The following is a 21,490-nucleotide window of genomic DNA, read 5'->3' on the forward strand; positions in this document are numbered from 1 at the left end:
CGAACTGTAATACAGCTTTAAGTCTCAGTAGTTAGGGTGGCCGTATTCAGAATGAATCAATACAGGATATAAGTCAAGAAGGAGGGGGGGTTGCCCAACTGCACTGGGAAAGTATTTTTTTGCAGGTTGTTTTCTATTTATTTTTTCACAGGGAAAGTGGAAAGTCATCATGAATTGAGTAACCACCTCCGTTGTTTATTAAACATACACCGATTTTATTTTTGTATCAAGGGGTGTTTTATGGGTTTTTACTGTTTAAAGCCGAAAATCAGAAGCTCTTCTTCTAAATATGGCCATGACTAACAGTAGTTACATTGTGTAGATAAGAGATGTTTTTAACATAATGCACCAGGAATTTAAAGTCATTTGAACATTGTATTAAATAAATATCTAAAATGCAGACTGTCTGAACTTATAAAACATACATTATTGGTCTGTAAATGAAAAGCTTATTTTGGGTTTTGTTGGACATACAAACACTAATAATCTAAATTGCATTTTCAGTGTATATTTGTATTACTTTGTAAATACAGGCTAACTTCACTATAACGAACCTTTCTTAAAACGGACACGTTTTTAACGATCCCAACAGCAAGACCTGAACTTTTCAATGCAAATTAGCCCTATTAGAACAATCACATACAGGATCGACCCAGATACAACGATCTCAGTACTGACTGACACTGAACTTTCTCCAGTGTCTAATTCTAATTCAAAGATAACGCTAAGTCAAAGATTATCTATTGTAGTACAAATCATGCATGACGAACGCAATCGTTGCCTGTCCGTCATCTTCATACCAAGTGCAACGGGCATGAGGAGCAATCTATGCTGGATAGTTTTTTCAAGAGAATGGACATGTAATTACTGTATTTAGCATGTAAGTGTAGGTTCTTAACTTTTTCATTTCTTTACTGTTTCATACTGGGATCATTTGTGTTAGTGTAATTTTATATGTGGAAACGGGTTTGTTTTGTGTGCTTTTTGAAATTATGTTTGATCAAATGTTTTTTTCTAGAAGGGCACTTGATTAAAACTTGCTGCCTGATAGGTTTGGTTGAGAGGAAGGGAAGTGAGTGATTGGCTGTGCCAGTCCTCAATCAGGTGTAGCAGGTTCCTGGAGCGGGATACCTCGTTCAGTAAGGCTAGAGTTCACCCTGTGTGGCACCTGTTATTTGTAGTTTTTGTACTTTGTTTTATTTTGTCTTTTGCATGTGTCCTCTGTGAGTTGCCATCGTTGGTAGCGTCACATGACCCATTTGTTTACTTTCTGTTTTGTGTTTAATAAATCCTGCGCGCCTGTGCCAGCGTTTCAACTCCAGCTCCCATGTCTCTCTGTCTTGCAGTGCGGTTACCCACACACGTGACACAAGCACCTTGCCACAATACCGTTTAAATGTTGATCAATGTGAATGAATCTTCATAAAAGTATTATATATTGATGTTCAATTCAAATTTGCCATTTTGTCATTATTCTGATACAGAAAAATGCCAAACCCTATTACAGTGAACACCCTGATAAAACTAACTTTTCTCCAGGTCCCATGGGGGTTCGTTATAGTGAAGTTAGTCTGAATCTGCAATATATATATATTGACACACTCTACATTGTATATAAAGAGAAGGATTGTTGCTAGTACAGTATTGTGTGAAAATATTGTGCACATACAAAATTAGAAGCTCGCATGGCAGACCAAACAATGTGAACAATGTGAACATAAATAAAGAATACCCAAAGGGAATTTATGCTCTGAGACTATTAAGAATTTATTATTTTTTAAAACATCTTTAAGGAATACAGATGACATACACAACAGGTTTGCACACATTAAGTGTAAGGCCATTCTAAAACTACACTATGAACATCATAATTTAACAACAACATAAAATTAAGAACAAAAATGTAAGAGGTAATATCTATCAAAACTGCTAATTGTAATCGCACAGACTCTTTAGATCTCATAGTTGTGATCATTTGAGCTGTTAAAACACTACTTCCACTAATGACTCTCGGGCAATGACTGGTATAAATGGAAACACAGTTCCTGTGTCAAACAAATGCATTTCCATATCAGCGTGAGCGATGGACCATGGTGGCTGTGTCTCTAATACAGCAACTAATAGCACGAACACTGCTGACCTTAAAATGCCATTCCAGATTTAACACTTTCTGATAAACTAGAAAGTGCCCAGTTTACTTTTAACTGAAGCCACGAAAGAAAAATGTTAAATATTTGATGTCATTATAGTAATCCAATGCTTTAAGGCAGTCATTATAAATGTTATAATTAAAGTTACCGTGCAATAAATGAAATTTGCATACACAGTGTTCTCATGAGTAAGCTAAGCACATATTCAATTTTGATGTGGCTTTTCCTTCTTTATTTGGCTTCAATAAATAATACACAAAATGCATAAAAATGAATTACTGTAGGAAAGCATGTTATGCTTTTACTTTTAAAGCATTTCGGCAAACTGATTTTCCATTTTTTGCATGCATTCATAACTTTTTTTTTTTTTTTGTAAACCAAAATGTTTAAGCTTTACACACATATAGGCTAATATAGCATTTCAGTTTTGTTATAATTGTAAACTGAATAACTGTTGCAACCACAAACACATCCTATGTCAACCTGCATGCACACACTTGTCAATCTGTCCGGTTTCTTTTCTCCTAACACTACACAGAACAGTCACAATGAAGTGTGATGCAAAAGCAACCACTGCAGCTGATAGCCAAAAGAAACTTCAGTCCAAGTTTCAAAATCCGGCAGTTAAGAATATCCAACAGGGCTCAAACAGATTAAATATTTGTTAAAGGCTATTGGACTGTGGCTGAAAATGAGAAAACAAACAAACAAACAAAAAAACACTTTACTACTGTACTTACTGTAACAATTATAACAAACTAATGATAGTATAAGGAATAATATACACCTGTGCATAATAAGGCTGAACTTCTATCAAGGGTTTCTGGTGACATATAAACCACAAGAGCGCAAGATTGATGATTTATCAATGTAACCAGAAACCTGAGGTAGAGTTACAGCCTTATATGTACAATTTTGATGTACATTATTTGTTATAATAAATGGTTCCAGACAGAAATTATAGCTAGCAGTGCTGAGAATAACACTGGAATAAATAAATAAACAAATAATTAAAACAAGTTTATTTTTTAACAATTTTAAACTTAAATATTTTTGGGGTAGGAGAGAGGGATGTAGGGGTCGCAAGGAAAAACTACATATACATTATTAGTAAGAATCTTTTTGGAGGGTGATTGGATTAATTCATGTACTGACGGTGTTCATGTACTGGTGGTAAAAACTGAGCTTAGGAGTTTTAACATAGCCGTTATTATAGACAGGCAATCTTATTGAACACGGGTATTGCGATACCGCCTAATCATATTATAGATGGGTCTCGCGCCACTACTATGTATAATAAAATAGTAAAACAGTAGTTTTACAGTAGAGTTTACAGTAAAATTATCATTCAGAGTGTATTATAGATACAATAATTTTTTTTAAGCTCGTATCAGTTAGGTCCCTACCAAATTTCTCATGATGTGTAATCTGAATAGTGCTTTCTTATATAAACTTAAGATTCTTCTCTCAAGATCTTGTGATCTTGTGCAGTTTTTTTTAAAGAAATGGAAAGCTAAACAATGTATTAGTTTATTCTAAATCACAAACATGTCACACTCAGGAACTGTTTTATGCACTGTGTGTGTGTATGTGTGTATATATATATATATATATATATATATATATATATATATATATATATATATATATATATATATACAGTGCCTATAGAAAGTCTACACCCCCCCCCTTGAACTTTTTTCACATTTTGTTGTTGTGTCAGAGTTTCATGCATTTAAATGATTTTCATGCATTTTATTGAGAAAAATATATATATTCCACTTGGCGGAAGCACCTTTGGCAGCAATTACAGCTGTGAGTCTGTTGGGATAGGTCTCTACCAACTTTGCACACCTAAATTTGGCAAAATTTGACCATTCTTCTTTAAAAAACTTTTCAAGCTCTGTCAAATTCCTTGGGGGCGTTGATGGACAGCAATCTTCAAGTCATGCCACAAATGTTAGATTGGATTTAGGTCAGGGCTCTGACTGGGCCACTCAAGGACATTTACCTTTTTGTTCCTTAGCCACTCCAGTGTAGCTTTGGCTGTGTGCTTTGGGTCGTTGTCATGATGAAAGGTGAACTTCCGTCCCAGTTTCAGCTTTCTTGCAGAGGGCAGCAGGTTTTCCTCAAGGACTTCTCTGTACTTTATTAATTTTTTCTTCTATCCTGACAAGTGCCCCAGTCCCTGCCGATGAGAAATGCCCCCATAACATGATGCTGCCACCACCATGCTTCACAGTAGGGATGGTGTTCTTTGTGTAATGCGCTGTGTTGGGTTTGCGCCAAAAATATCGCTTTGCATTTAGGTCAAAAAGTTGGGCTTTCTTGAGTAATGGCTTCCTTCTTGCCACCCTACCATACAGGCCAGATTTGTGGAGTGCTTGGGATATTGTTGTCACATGCACACTTTGACCAGTCTTGGCCATAAAAGCCTGTAGCTCTTGCAAAGTTGCCACTGGCCTTTTGGTAGCCTCTTTGATCAGTCTCCTTCTTGCTCGGTCATCCAGTTTGTAGGGACGGTCTGATCTAGGCAGGGTCTTGGTGGTGCCATACACCTTCCACTTCTTGATAATCGTCTCGACTCCAAGGGATATTCAAGGCCTTTGATAGTTTTTATACGCATCCCCTGATCTGAGCCTTTCAACAACTTGGTTGAGTCTTTGCTTTGAAATGCACTACCCAGCAGAGAGAACCTACAGGAACTGCTGACTTTATCCTGAAATCATGTGAATCACTACAATTTAACATGGGTGGAGGCCACTTGATGTGTAATTTTGAAGACGATTGGTTACACCTGAGCTAATTTAGGATTGCTATTACAAGGGGGTTAGACACTTATCCAACCAAGCTGTTTCAGTTTTTATTTTTAATTAGTTTTCTACAAATTTCTAGAATATTTGTTTCACTTTGAAGTTGTGGGGTAGAATGTGTAGATAAATGAAAAAAAAAAAAACCCTATATTAATGCATTTTAGTTCCAGGCTATAAGGCAACAAAAAAGTGAACATTTTGAAAGGGGATGTAGACTTTCTATCGGCACTAATATATATATGTGTGTGTGTGTGTGTGTGTGTGTGTGTGTGTGTGTGTGTATTTACATACCCACCTTTATGCAGATTGTTATTCACTGGTTGTGATTAAAACGGCACACCTTGCTTGTAGAATTTGATTTCTGTGTCAACACAATCATAGAAGAGGTCAGCTACCTCAGCAGGGTCTAGAGGCTCTGTGCTGAGCAGCATGTCTTCCATGGCCTTCAGGCCTTGCTTTTCCAGATCTAGCATGGTCTCTTTGAGCTTCTGACCTGGTTCCTTCAAAGAACAGAGGGGACATTTTGATGCATTTGTCTAACTTGGGCAATTTCCTAATCTGTACACCACTATCTAATTTGGTGAAGTTTCACTAAACTTTGACGGCATTATTAATCCCTAACTTAAAAATATCATTACTTAAAAATTACATCTATATATATATATTCTTATATTATATATATATTATATATATATTATATATTATATATATATATATATATATATATATATATGACTGAGTATGCACGTGTCAAAATTTTGACATACAAAAAAGTTTGACATACAGATAGTTGGACATAGGCATTGATATATGCCAGATCCTGCTAATCTGAAACACTTGTACTCAATAATGTCGATCTGTCATCACTATTGAATGTTTCTCAGAATATATAATATAACCCAATGTGGCATATAGGACCATAAGAGTATTTAAAGGGTTAAACTTTGCTGTAATGATCTAGCACCAGAAATAAAGTTGATCAACTTAGCACAGAGTTTGTAACAGTGTTGGAAAGAAATAGGCTCCAGGTCACCATAGTAACATCTGATAAGTTTGGGGGTGGGGAGACAGGCCCTCCCGAATTCCTGAAGCCTGGAATATGCCCCTGAATCAGTAAGAGATAGCAAGCATGGCTGCACCTGGTTCACAAGGTTGGTTGTTGCAAAAAAGAATAATTGTAATTATTCCAGTGAATTATACAGTAGGTCAGAGAAAAGGACACCACTCGCAACATATAGTAAGCAATGTCAGAGAAAGGAAAGAGCAGCGGTCAACAGCCTAACCGATTAGCTCTTCGCAATATTCAGAAACACCCCAGAATTTGGTTAAAATTGTGAGAAACTTAAATAATAATACAAAAAAGACAGAAAGAGAGTAATACCAACTGGATCACGTCAACAAACACTGAACCAATAAATTAAATGAACTGATTTGGCCTCCCGGCACTGGTCAAATTTACAGCCAGATTTCCTATATACTGAGCGACACTGGGTTGTCTGACCAGGAATACAGACAAACTACTGCAAGCCGGCCTTGTTATGCAAGTGGAACCACAGAAGACTGAATCATACCCTGCAACGACTGCAAGACAAACATTCCAAGTAAAACTGAAAACGATTTACAGAATCTATATGCGGAAATGTAATACATAGACAAGCAGAGAGTTATAAAGTAACAACGTGTGGCCATGAGTCTCTGTACTGTAGAAGCCAGGGGCAAGTGTAAAGCATATTGAAATAATTTTATAGTCAGGCAAGTGGAAATAATTGAAGCGATCTACTTAATTGAAATTGGTGCTAGAATAAATACAGGATGAATAAGAACAAATGTAATGGGTGTTAAGTTTAGGTGCCATGAATTCTAATTAAGGGATACATATAATTAAACAACAGATTGCTAACGATTGATCTCGTAATATCCTGTTAATTAGAATTTACTGAGTTTGTATTTTGATAATTTCCCTACGTCTCTCTCTCTCTATGCATACAAACAGTTATCATTTTTACATGTTTTATTCATGCTATTTGATTACTGATTTAATAATCTTTCTATTATTATAGAAAGACAAATATAAAATGTTGATGAATGCTTGCTCTTACTTATAACTGACATGTCACGTTGAAGCTGAAATATTACCTGAATATTATCCATTGCTAAACCTCATGGACTGATTATTTTGACATTAATTAACTTTCCTACTTTTGTACTGTATTATTGAACTCACTTTGATAAAAATGTATAGACTATATAACCGTGTTGTGTTGTTACTGTTTGACTGGGTTTCACTTTCCAGATTTTGAGCTTGTCTGGAAGTAATTAAGAGAGATAATTAATTAAAATCATTACACAAATCAGCTAGTTACTCTTGATTGGGTATTGTAAATGCATATACTTGTTAACACTTCCCACAGGCATATGGATGAAAAGAAAATAGTGCATCCATCTGCCTCCAGATTCTGATATTCCCTATGAATGTCCTTTTAAAACATAATTATTAATGGACAATACAGACAGTCAGTCGCACAGACAGCCAGCCTCTATTAATCTTAACTGTTCAATTCCAATACCTCAATAAAAAATGGAGCCAGTGACTGACTTAAGGCTTAAACATTACAAAAATATAAGTTAACCATTACAAAATCATTTTAGTATTTTAAAAACATCTTGCTCAGAACTGTGGCTTAGCATCACTGGTAGAAATTATTTAAAGAAACCCAATCTCTCCTGGGTGAACCATTCAGCCTGCCTTCTGTTCCTCTAAAGAAACCCAATCTCTCCCAGGTGAACCATTCAACCTGCCTTCTATTCCTCTAAAAAAAAAAAAACCTCTCCCAGGTGAACCATTCAACCTGCCTTCTATTCCTCTAAAGAAACCCAACCTCTCCCAGGTGAACCATTCAACCTGCCTTCCATTCCTCTAAAGAAACCCAACCTCTCCCAGGTGAACCATTCAACCTGCCTTCAACCTGCCTTCTATTCCTCTAAAGAAACCCAACCTCTCCCAGGTGAACCATTCAACCTGCCTTCTATTCCTCTAAAGAAACCCAACCTCTCCCAGGTGAACCATTCAACCTGCCTTCTATTCCTCTAAAGAAACCCAACCTCTCCCAGGTGAACCATTCAACCTGCCTTCTATTCCTCTAAAGAAACCCAACCTCTCCCGTGTGAACCATTCAACCTGCCTTCCATTCCTCTAAAGAAACCCAACCTCTCCCATGTGAACCATTCAACCTGCCTTCCATTCCTCTAAAGAAACCCAACCTCTCCCAGGTGAACCATTCAACCTGCCTTCCATTCCTCTAAAGAAACCCAACCTCTCCCAGGTGAACCATTCAACCTGCCTTCCATTCCTCTAAAGAAACCCAACCTCTCCCAGGTGAACCATTCAACCTGCCTTCTATTCCTCTAAAGAAACCCAACCTCTCCCAGGTGAACCATTCAACCTGCCTTCCATTCCTCTAAAGAAACCCAATCTCTCCCAGGTGAACCATTCAACCTGCCTTCTATTCCTCTAAAGAAACCCAATCTCTCCCAGGTGAACCATTCAACCTGCCTTCTATTCCTCTAAAGAAACCCAACCTCTCCCAGGTGAACCATTCAACCTGCCTTCTATTCCTCTAAAGAAACCCAACCTCTCCCAGGTGAACCATTCAACCTGCCTTCTATTCCTCTAAAGAAACCCAATCTCTCCTTGGTGAACCATTCAGGCTGTCTTCGTAATCAATCTACAGTTCTAAGTAAGCGTAAGCAGCATCCTTGTATGTTTCTTATGGCCAGTCAACAGATTACGCAAGTGAATAAACAAGGGCGTACAAAATAAGTAGAACAGTTCAGCAAGCTGTAGAATCTAAATTGTGTACGGCAGGACAGTGAGATTTGGTGTGCAGTAACAGCCCACAGTAAGAAGCATGTTCCAGCCATTAGATAACACAGGTATGCATGTGAGGGTACATGTACACGACCATGACCATGACAGGTATGTACTACAGCTCACCTGTCCTGTCACATATTATGCTAACTCACTGCATGTTCAAGCAACTCTATTTCTTTTTTTGCATGTGTTAACTCTTCAGCACTCTACAGAAAGATGACTCAGCTTAGATTTAAGAGTAACATTTTTTTTTTTTTTTTGAGCAGACAGGGGTTTTGTTTAAGTTTAGAAAACTAAACTTAAAACAGCTATCAAATGTCAGCCTGGTGTTTACTGTTGACATGTTGTGTTATTTGTTGCTGTTGATAAGGTATTACTCTGCAGTCTATAATAGTGGTCTGCAGTTTTCATTAGTTATCTTTCCTAGACTTCTGTACAGGTCTGCAGTGTTGAAAGAATTATTGGTGTGCTGTACTGGTAAAAATGACTTTTCTATTTTTGTTCAAACTATGTTAAATTCCCAGTCGGTGTCAAGGGAGGAAAGCTTTGAAACGCTGCAGTTGTAGGCCATGTGTATACTGCAAGTTATTAATACAGTGTGGTCTGCTGAGAAGCAATTCACTTGTTCAAATTGGTAATCCTATGAGCAGCAGCATGGTTAAATGCCAACCCACACTGGGCTTAAACAATAATAATAATAATAATAATAATAATAATAATAATAATAATAATAATAATAATAAATTTGGTATTTATTCTTTACAATTATTATTTTACATGGCATCTTCTGGCCAATTGCAATTACTGAAATAGTCCAATCAGAATTGTCTATATACTGTACAATTTCCACTGAAAAAACATAATATTCAGACACATTTGGTAAAATCGAAAGCACCGTCCCACTGCTCTGCAATGCTATCAACGGTATATTGCTTTTTCCTGTCCCGACAGACATCATGCCCTCCTGAAGCTTGAAATGCGTTCATCTGCTGCGTTTCCAACGATCTCAGAAAAAAAGTTATTCAAATATACCAGGAATAAAAGTTTTGAATACCCGAATACTCAACCTCTAATTACTCATAACAGTGACATGTCCTTAGAAGGTATTAGCAGCGACCACATATAGGTATACATAAATTAACAATAACCGAGAAGAAACAACTAAGGTATATAAAGTATTCAAAGTAAAACATGATTTAAACTAGAAGTAAGAAATACGAATACACAGCTGGGGGGTTTCAACTATAAAAAGCAGAACTTTACAAAAACCTGCATTTTTAAACACCCTTTGACGATCGTATAAAGCACACAACACGACCACTTACAAAGCACAACAAAACATGGTTTGCTCAATAACATCCATGCTATAATAAATATATATTAACATAAAAACGAGGTGTACAGTACCCGCACTGGCTGATTCCATAATATCATAATCATTTTTAAAAAGTCTAATTACAGCATCAGTAGGAGAAAAATAACACAAAATCCAATTTAAAATTAACGTTTAGCAATACCAAAAGCGCCTTTTTTCCCAGCCCGAGACTCATCACACTGTCGACCACTGCGCACAAAGAGATGCTTTGAGTATTTAACCTGTTGATTTACAATCCGAAATACTTGTGCTGCAGAGACTACATTCCACGGTGGTCTCGTTTAACTTTCTTCAAAACACTTACACGCATTGCTTTTTTTTTTTGTTGTTTTTTTTAAGATGCCATTTTCACTGATCATTTTCTCCCTTAGCCAATAGCAGAGCTAGGTAATGAAGTGTGCCCTCCTCCTGTCAGTTATCAGCGAGGAGAATAGTAGTGGGTGATCATGAGACAGTAAACACTAATTAAAACACAGTATCCAGCCTAAACACCACCTACGTGAAGCCGCCACTGCACATCAAACATGCTGCAGCTGTAATTAAGAAGAGGCAGTCTGTGCCTTCTATTTTTTAATGAGAATGAAGCAAAACATGCACTTCCTTACCTCTTCACTATCAATTACTGTCAGAGCCCACTCATGGGCTTTGTATAGCTCATGTCTGCGGTCAACTTTGCTTTCAAAGCGAGGCTGTATCTTTACTGGGTCCTCCTCCCCAAAGCAAGGGGATTGTGCTTGAGGCACTAGCTTCACATTGTCAACAAAGATAAAGGGCTTGAATATGGACCTTAAAAGATACAAACAAATAATAGCTTAGCATTGGAGGTAAACTACCAAGCAGCTGGTAATATCGAAACTAGATCTTTACCACCTAAAACTGTTATGCAATAACATATACATTTGATACAATGTAGCAGTCTATTTTTACATTGCTTCTCAGAGTTCATAGCTTTTAAGATAGGCATATTGACTTTTCTCTATTATGAAAGACAATGTGTTGCCTGAAAATCAATGCTCAATTACTGTGAATAGCAACAGAATTATAGGGCAAGGAAAATGATAAATAATGGTTTATTAGATTGAACCAGTAAAATGTATTGATAACAGAGGAAGTTGAATTCTGCTGCTCAAAATCACTGTGCAGTTGTCTAGACTATATAATGTTGAATTAATATTTAAGAGGTGCTAGTGATCACTCCATCTACTGTACACTGCAGCCCGGACTCTAATGATGCTACTACTGATGCCACAAACTCTCTTCTGGACGTCGGTACATTGCCTTTAAAAACACTGTTAAGCTTTGTTTTAACTTTCTTTCCAGCATTACATTCTCAATCTATTCCAAATTAGCTAGATGGGTAAGGGCACTGAGGAACACTGCTCTTTAACTGAACCTCACACAGAACCAACCCAGTGCCGTTCAGCTGGCGTTTGAGTTTAAAAAGCATTTTTCTGTTCATTCAGCCTGGAAACACAGCGTGCCTGGCTGGCTCACCTTGCTGGGTCAGGCGTGGCAGTGAAGAAGTGAACACACGGGGAGACAGTGCTCTGAGGCAAGACTGACACCATGCTGGATGTGGTGAGGAGAGACTCAGAGTCCACACACACACCAGTCTCCTTGTCTCGAAGGGCATCAATCACTGTCTGCACCGTCAGGTCTCCTGCAAAACAAGGGGAGTAAACTAATCTCCAGACTCCCTTACAGTACATGCGGAACGTTTAAGCTGCATGTAGGCTTTACAGCAAACAGTTACCCATAGAGACAACTGGCATGCTACTGGAATCACCTAGGTTCTATTTAGATGATATGAATTGCAGCAGGACTGAATACACTTGATTGAAATCCTATGCACTGGGTTCCAGGGTTATGCATATCAAACATCTAACAGTGCATATGAATCCCTTTAATGTACTTCTGTCAGTATGAATATGGAACATTTCAGAAAGGGTGCTGTTTCATTTATTTAAAAAACAAATCTACTGTTTTCCTTCGAATTTCAGACGAACTTGAATTTAAGACGCAGACCAAGTTTGCCAAAGAGAGATCAGGGAAATCTCATTAACTCATGAGCATGACGTAAAACACACAAAATCCACACACATTTTCACAGGGAAACCCGCATTTCATGGGAAAATGTTAATGAGCTTGTTCTACATCTTCAAACCGCCGGTTTTCAGCCATGGTGATCTGCAATAGCTGGGCTGGACAGTTTCATTATATACCTCTGGGTTAATTATTTTCTTTTTCCTTTAATTAATAAGTCGTGTAATAAATTAGTTGAAATATTATTCACTACCATCCCACCAATGGACATTTGAAAAACAATTTGGGCAAGAGCAGTAAAACACATTACTAAACAACCAGGGACGAGGCATTTACAAATCACAGCTTTATTGCACAAGCTTAACACTGTGATTTAAACAGTTTCACTCAAACAAGATGTCACCTGACAACCACGGATTTCCAGGTGAGATTATCTCCTGTACCTGTCCTCTGTGCATGCAAACTACATTTTCCCAAGCTGCCCGCAAAAACAGTACGAGAACTGCATGCGTGGCTAATTTGCATATCGACCTCCTTTCCCCTTCATTTCTATGACATTAGGTGAAAAGAGGGTCTTCCCAAGTAAAATAAACTGAACCAATGGAAACCTGAAATGTATAGGGCCATGTTTTCATTTGGCTCAAGCACAATGTCTCGAATACAATTATAATACACATGGAAACTCCCCCAAATAAATATCTCCTAGTCATCATTCTCTGAGGTTTTGTTCGTCTTCTCTCAGGCAGTCAGTCACGTCATTTGTTGGTTATTTTAATACATGCATCACTATACTTAAATTCGAAGGAATACGGTATTTCGATCTTATATCATTTAGATCAACTGACTAAAACTCACGAAATGTATTGTTTCTACCAAATTGTTTTGTTTTTAAACATAACTTCAACAAAAACAAAGACAGAAAGCACAATGTTGTGTACTACTTTAATTAGACAGCAATCACAAGCACTTCATCATGACAAAGGCAAGTACTAACCTCTGACTTCCTTTAAGGATGTGAAACTGGCCTGGCTCAGAAATGTCACACTTTAGTTCCAGACCCTCAAAGCCAATTCTTTATAAAGTTCACCCTTCTTACCCTCTTGATTTCCAGACCCTCAAAGCGGATTCTTTATAAAGTCCACCCTTCTTACCCTCTTGATTTCCAAAGAATTCCTTGCCAGAACAGAAGCTACTTTCCTCGTCTGGTAATGAGAAAACTTCAGAGAAATTGAACTTGTGTCCCTCACTCCACCACCCATGTTCCTGTGCATAACTTCTAAGCTCAGGATGCTCTGCATCAATGTTTGTAGTTATAGACAAGTGCCGGCAAAGGCATTTAAATCCTTCTGTGAAAAGAAATATCACAACATGAAACACAATGTATACAGTATAAAAATCTATAGGATACAAAAAAATAGTAACCAGAATAAAACACAACAAAAGTACTATTAATTCAATTTAAAAAAAAACAAAGCTCTAAAAGAAAAAACTGAAAATTCAAGCACTTGATTGTTTTTATTAATTTGTTTAAACAGTCATTTTCTATCAGATTTATCTTTCACAAGATAACACGGGTCTCTGCGATGCACATCTTACTTTATAATTCTAAAATATACTGTTTCCCAATTATGCTGTTTGTTTTCCTTGCTGTTGCTAAAAAGCACAACCCTTTAACCCCTGATGCATGGTTATAAAGCAAGCATTTAGCAGCTGTAACCTTGTAACGAAGTCCAAGGAAAGAGATGCTTCACAGAGAGACAACGAGATCAGATTGAGATTGACAGCAGCTCTGCTGATTGTGCCAGAATGTCTGGATCTACTAACCCGTGATTCTCTCTGCAGCCCAGAATTTCCCAACAGTCTCCAGCACCCAGCCTTCCTCTCTGTCAGCAATCAGAAAAGCACTATGGAAGGCATGATAGGTGTTCCTATCCTCTGAATAGTTTCCACCTTGACCGTGCTCTTCCAGAAGGGACACTATGGTGTCTAAGGCCGTTTTGGCTGTTGATCCTCTTTCTACTCCAAGTCTAAGATCAAAAGCAAAAAGTTTCTGTGATTTATTTTAATTAACTGAATTGTTGATATGCCGGTTGGTTTATCAGATCAGCCTATCCAGGAGTTACACCAGAAATGAGAGGTATCAGTATGAAAAAAAACAGGTGATGACCATGGCTGTCAATAGTATTTACTGCAGAAATGCAATGTTTAATTACACTTTGATAAGCAATTCTCCACATATATGCAATAATGTACAGATTGATGGATAGGCAGACACCTCCATATATTGTCAGAATCCGGTACTCTATATGTTAATCATTTTAATTTAAAACCATATTTCATGACAATATGTAAGCGATCCTCCAGATATATAGAAAAATGTGGCTGTTACAGTATGACAGCCTCTCAGAGGAGCATAATAAGGGCAGACTTAACAATCCTAAAAGCTACTATACAACACCAAATCAAGCTAAAGAATTTTCCTGACTAAAAGTGAGAAAACACATGAACTAGGCAGCTGCTGACTCACTAAATAGCTGCTGACTCATTAAATAGCTGCTGATTCATTAAATAGCTGGTGACTCTTTGGTACACCAAACCTTTTAAACTACCATGGTTTCTATATTAGGAGGCTGCAGCTGCATAAAATGATTGAGTATAACACTCCCTTTCTCACTTTGGCTGTGCTAAATATAACTGATGATAAAACTTCTTAATATGCAAAAAGGTTTTCAAAAATTGTACTTGCCATAACTCACAGTAGATCAGTAGAACATACAGTAATGGATTACATTTTAAAAACAGATCTGAAATATGACTCGTATTAATCCTAAACCCATTTCCGCAAGACGCTGTAGAATCAGAAATTATAATATATTCTGTACTCAATGAAAAAAGGTAAGGATCTTATCCATTTTCCTTCATCATTTTATAATGTGCATTGCTGTGAATTATTGAATGCCTTGAGTGAGCAGATCACTATGATTGGCTAGCAAGAAGGGCAACTCTTATTGGTTAAAGTGATTGCAGCTAACAAAATAATTGAATATATCTTACCTACTGTGTACTTCCATTCACTACAGTATATTGGTCTAAAACATGCTGCTTTGAAAGAAACACATTATACCAAATATGCATTTCCCTTTAAAACATGTATCTGGTACTACACTAGATTATAGAAAGCTCTCAGTCAGCTGGCCTAGTGTCCTACTAGATATCATCTTTTACAAGGAAAATACCTGTTTGCTATGGTCATGGTCTGGGGAAATTGGTTACAAAGAGTTCTAAATAAAACTGGTATTCGTGACCAAAGAATGTTTTTGCAGCATGCTGTGAAAAGCCTAGTCCTCTGGTCAGAGTGTAACAGTCTATCCATGAGGTACCTGGATTCATGCAGCAGGACAATGACTTGTCCAGATTAAGTACAAGGCTGTTTGGAGAGGGCAGAAAAGCAAGACTGGAAAACAACACCAAACTGCTGTGACAAAACTATATGGAAGCATGAAATGAAATATCAGATGACACTCCTGTGATGGGAATACAGATATGCCAAGAAATTATGCACACCTTTAATTAAAATGGATCTCTACAAAACAGTATTGTGTTGTATCATGAGTGATTCATTTGCTTGAATTAAGCTCTGAGCATCTGTGCAGAAATTAAACAGATTACTTAACTGGGACACTTGTTTGATCTTCCGTTTGTTTTTCCCATTTTGTCAACGTTTTAGTACACCCAGACAACTTCCTTGTCACGGCATTTAAAATGGATGAGTTTACCACACTCCTAAAACCTAAATAGTTCTGCCAACTGCACAATGGAACTGAGCTAATTAAGCACATACATACATTCACTAAAACTACGAGGAAGCATGAAATTGAATATCTTTTCCATAAAAAAAAAACAAAGGAATAATACGAACGTAATAATACAGTTCTTTCGGAGTAAATAAATGATAATACTGCCCGACATACGAGTGGATTAATTAGTTTGTTCAATATTCAATTTCATTGGTGGTTAAATTAGGAAGGCCATTCTATTTTAAAAACACCCACGCAGAACATTATAGACACCTTGCATTATTTATTCTTAAATGAGTCAATGGATAGCTACTGTGAAGCTGAAGTCAGATAGCCCACGCAAAATCTGTAAAACAGCTTTGTTCTAGAGATGTATGATGATGAGCTATGAATTACTCTGCTTCTTTGAAAAGGCACAATGGCCATATTCTATCTTTAACATAAATCTAACCACAATAACATGTCCCTACATGATTCACATTGGGGTTTACAAAGTGCCCTAATGTGCTCTTCAGAATGACATCCCATTATGTATGCACAGTAATCCTCACTACATTCCAGCTCAAGTAAACTGGTCGACTCACTTGGTTGGCTAGCATTTCACTAGACAGGTACACTATCAAATTACTATTGAATACTGTGGCACAGTGGATTGCGGGTGACGTCAGACCAGGAACTACACAGACAACAATACTGGGGTATGGAAGCTCTGATGCACATGTTTAATAAAAAATAAAAGATTTAAACAACCACAAAATGCTGGTACAAACAAAACAGCACAGTGGCTAAAATAAACAAACAAATCAGATGTGGAACAAAAACGTATTGTGCTAGTGTAAAAACCAGCACAGGTAGCAATTGTTTCAGATATTCCTTTCTTTATCTCACGACTCACTTCTCTGATTCTCTGAACACACTAACCAGCCAGTTGGTAAATAATCACTCTCTTTTGACCATGCATTCTCACGATTTTATTTGGATGAGGCATTTTAACCCCATCCAGGCTGTCAAACAATAATAACAATAAAACTGTTTTTAACACACCAAACTAAACACTTAAATAATAATAGCACAACACAAATACAAAATAATACACACACACACACACACACACACACTACAGCTCCTGAAGAGCATTTGACAGCTCCTCACAAAGACAGTAGGCCTCTGAAATGAATGAAATGTGTTAAAAGAAAAACCTGAAACTCCCCTTTGTCTTCCTGGATTCAAACACAGCCTGCAGCTCAGACCATTCCTCCAAGATTGAAATGACGTCCCTGTCTGCACCCACATCTGCTTACACAGTCATTTTGGATCTGATTCAGAGCCAACAGATTTACTGCCAGTGACACAACATTACCATATATTAATGTTCCAGGGTGCTGTATGTGATGCCAATTATAGTTTGATTCTGTATTATAAGGCAATGCTTTGTCATTAAAATGAAATGTTGTATCTCCAAACCCGTCACTGAAGGTCAAAGGCATACAAAGGCATAAAAGCAACACGACAGCACAATTTAGAAAGGCTTACTGTGTATTCCTGACGCAGACATGCAAGACATCACTGAAGTAACTGTTATTTTACTGTGTAATTAAAATATGGTACCTGTGCAGAATATTTACAAGTATTAGGACATTGTTACTAGTGAGCTGCTTTCTGGCAATTACTTACCTGACAAGATCCATCCCAAGCAAGGCTTCTGTCCTGGCACCAGGCTCCCTGGCAACAACAGCCGCATTAGCAATGCAGACACCATGCTCATTGGCTCCCATTTCAGCCCCCCATAACCAAGCAGGTCTGCTTAGCACAACAGCGTGAGTCCTTGGAGCTTGATTAATGGTAATATAAGTACACTGAAAACAAGAACAGAAAGAGATAATTAAGCACAGTGTATACCCACACAAATCAAGTTGTCTAGCGTTGCCACAATATTTGACATCCTATTCGTTAATATGTTCTGTTTAAATGGTTTCTTATTGCTATGGGGTGCAGTTTGGGGGAGAGAACTGCTAAAGAAAGCTAAAATTGTGCAAACTGACATCTCCTTTGATAAAAGAAACCCCACACACAAAGTGAAGACGGACAGCCATCTATTTATTGTGCTGTCTTTAAATAACTGCATCTACCAAACTGAAAGCAAACACACAAAAGATCCTCAACACAAGACAAGAGGAACCAGCGACAGCCTTGTTGTTAGTGATAAAAAGAGGCAAGAAAATGGATTTTAAAATCTTCAACACGTCAAATTCATATTTAGCATACCTTTAATATCTTCTAATGTTTAAATTTTTACAGCTTAATTTTGCACCTTTTCTAAGAGAAAAGTGAAGTGCACGGTGAGCGATTCATTTTTAATACGCTATGCGACAGTTGATTTGGGTACACCTGGTACATCGCATATAGATGAAGTAGCCCAGCTGTTTCCAGACACATCATTTCACCACTTCCTGTCCCACACGGCTCTGTGGTCAACTAACAGGCAAAGAGGGGAGTGCTGTGTGCCCAGCTTGCTGGGATAATTAAATGTTGGTTTTCTGTTTATGTTCCCCTTATGCAGCACAGTTTTAACACTTGGATAGTAATACATGTGTTTTTGTTAATACTGCATGACATTAACTTTTTAGAAAGTTTTAATATACACAAAATACATAAGATACTTGTGAGAAGCAGAAAGTGCATCCAAGAGCATCTTGGCAATGCATAGAACTGTGTCAGTAATATGCTTGTGATGATGTGGTAAGTACCAAGAACCAGTTATGCCTGCCAGTCATCATTTTATTAAAAATGACAGAAAATGATTCATGCTTTTCAACAATGACCTCAAGATTTGTTAAAGTTGTCATTCATAAGCCCTTGGAAAAGAGGTTTGTCAATGACTGAGGTACTTAAAAGGGGGGGGGGGGGGGGAAATCCACCATACTACTTATTTTGTTTACAACACATAAAAAAAACAAAAAAAACAAACAAAAAAAACATTTAGAAACATTTTGACTGGGAAAATATCTTATACATGAATAGGTTTCTCCCCTAAAGATAGACGCGGAGTAGACATTACATTTCACAGGTGTTGAACTGCGTGGAATACACTGTTGAAAGACGGTTACCTCAACCTGAGCTCCGGGCTCAACTCTTACCTCAACCTGAGCTCCGGGCTCAACTCTTACCTCAACCTGAGCTCCGGGCTCAACTCTTACCTCACCTGAGCTCCGGGCTCAACTCTTACCTCAACCTGAGCTCCGGGCTCAACTCTTACCTCAACCTGAGCTCCGGGCTCAACTCTTACCTCAACCTGAGCTCCGGGCTCAACTCTTACCTCAACCTGAGCTCCGGGCTCAACTCTTACCTCAACCTGAGCTCCGGGCTCAACTCTTACCTCAACCTGAGCTCCGGGCTCAACTCTTACCTCAACCTGAGCTCCGGGCTCAACTCTTACCTCAACCTGAGCTCCGGGCTCAACTCTTACCTCAGTCTGAGCTCCGGGCTCAACTCTTACCTCAGTCTGAGCTCCGGGCTCAACTCTTACCTCAACCTGAGCTCCAGGCTCATACTCAGCACATGGAAAGTACACGACCTCCTGGACTTCATCTCTCGGACGTGTGGAGTTTTTCCCAAAGATAACACGGCCAGCTTCTGCTGCAGGTGGAAAAGCAACAAAACTGGAACTGGGGGGAGCCACAGCCATCCTACAAGCATAAACAAGAAACATTACAATCCGAGTTGGTCTTAATGAGAATTGACTGCATATATTTCTACATTTGAGATCTGGATATAATTTATCTTGTGATTTTTAAATATTTATGTATTTATGGGAAATGACAAGAAGTGAGGGCCTTAGATTGATCAAATAAAAATTATATGACAACAACCAGTCTTGTCAGAACAGTTCTCAGGTAAACTGGTTCAAGATCGACTGCCTTCTGAACACAGATTTGTCATCCCAATAATAGAATTCCACATCTTACCCCTCACATATAACAACAAGAAAATATAATGGCTACCTTTGCCACAGCGTTGGCTGCTATCTGTGGTGATAGTCCAAAAATCTTATCTATTTTTGGCTAAACAAATTTATCATTGTCTTAGTATAGCACAGTTGTATACATTTAAAATATATATATATAACATATATATATATATATATTATATATAATTATATATATATAATTACGTAGAGAAAAATAACTAAATACCCGTTAGTCTATCTGTAAATGTAAATAATTACAATATTTAACCGTTTTATTATAGGTTTTGTTTTTAAATACACAAGTGTGTGTTGAAAATAATAAGATATAACAATATTTGTTATATCAATATTTGCACGGCAATAAATAAACTTGTTTCACGTTGTGAGCTTTCTAAGCACAACAACTTGCTGTTACCATGTACTTGATAAATACAATGAAACCAAAATAAGTGTCCCGTAACCTAAATCACAAGCAATAACCGCACCGGAGTAAAAGGATAGCCGAGGTCAGACTCCACAGTGCAGTAAATAACCAATAAGCATTGATTTTAAAAAAACAAACAAAAAAAAAAAAAACAACAGCGTTTTGTATCTGCATTTTAAAATCAATACAGACGTGAGCATCTTCCCCATATCAAGCATAGCTAGACCTAGACCCGAAAAAGCCCTTACGTACGATTATACAATACCTTATTTTGTGTTTTTATAGGAATGCAAAATTGTTATTTTGTTTTTATTTATTTATTATTAAAATGAATAAGGATGTGTCTCACCTGCTCAGCCTTGCTCTTGTCTGTCTTCAGCTCGAGGTAGCAGCTGGTACCGAGTCACATGACATGTGTGTGTGTGTGTGAGTGTGACAGAGACAGTGCCACACAGTGGTCTGCAGATACTCATCCTAATGAGTTTCTCATCACTCATTTTTGCTAGCCTTCATTAGCGTCCATGACACTTACTCCCCTTTGTGATGTGAAACAATTAATAATGCATTTGCAAAAAATATTCTTTGACAAAGGGACCAAAGAGCTCAATTGCAGGTCAGTGTTTATACTTTGAAACAGACTCAAAGTTAACGTTCCAGTCGCAACATCAACACATCAAACAAAAGACGTGACTGGAGTATTATCCAGCAGCAGATGTTGATTTACGACGTCCAGCTGTGGCAGACCAGGATCATTTATTTAGCAATACACGCCCCATCTGTCGGTACATATCTCCAGAAAGACTGGTTCACCTAGACAGACGATATTTCCTTGCAGGAAAATCAACGGCAAAACATGAAAGAGAACGGCGATTTCTGCGCTTGTCATTGCTTATCAAAGTACAGTATGCAAGGGGAGACGTTACAATTAATGTTTCTTGGAATTAACACAGAGCTAAATGTTAGCACAGCTGAACAAGAACAAAGAAAGAGACTTTTCATCAATTCATTGATTTTTTAAATTTTTTTATTATTATTGCTTGTAGTCTTTCT

The 21,490-nt window shown here is 37.6% G+C and overlaps 1 protein-coding gene across 1 annotated transcript; it reads right to left on the reverse strand.

Annotated features, from left to right (window-relative positions):
• Window positions 1-1,749: 1,749 nt before the first annotated feature.
• Window positions 1,750-20,855, reverse strand: LOC121313644 (secernin-1-like). Its single transcript, XM_041246384.1, has 9 exons — window positions 20,790-20,855; window positions 19,576-19,735; window positions 17,724-17,905; window positions 14,077-14,279; window positions 13,404-13,598; window positions 11,704-11,869; window positions 10,815-10,995; window positions 5,259-5,463; window positions 1,750-2,835 (listed from the first exon to the last, which is right to left on the reverse strand). The coding sequence occupies exons 2-8, from the start codon at window positions 19,732-19,734 to the stop codon at window positions 5,290-5,292; spliced, it is 1,260 nt and encodes a 419-aa protein (XP_041102318.1). The 5' UTR covers window position 19,735; window positions 20,790-20,855; the 3' UTR covers window positions 1,750-2,835; window positions 5,259-5,289.
• Between the last annotated feature and the right edge of the window lie 635 nt (window positions 20,856-21,490).

This window comes from Polyodon spathula, chromosome 3, assembly GCF_017654505.1.
Source record: "Polyodon spathula isolate WHYD16114869_AA chromosome 3, ASM1765450v1, whole genome shotgun sequence".
Lineage (NCBI taxonomy): Eukaryota > Metazoa > Chordata > Actinopteri > Acipenseriformes > Polyodontidae > Polyodon > Polyodon spathula.

Excerpts from the sequence above, each read along its gene's own strand:
- LOC121313644 (XM_041246384.1), bottom strand. The coding sequence starts at position 19,734 with ATGGCTGTGGCTCCCCCCAGTTCCAGTTTTGTTGCTTTTCCACCTGCA. Across the intron at positions 14,280-17,723 it reads CTTGGGATGGATCTTGTCAG|ACTTGGAGTAGAAAGAGGAT; the intron begins GTAAGTAATTGC and ends TTTTGATCTTAG. Across the intron at positions 10,996-11,703 it reads GCCACGCCTGACCCAGCAAG|GTCCATATTCAAGCCCTTTA; the intron begins GTGAGCCAGCCA and ends GTATCTTTTAAG.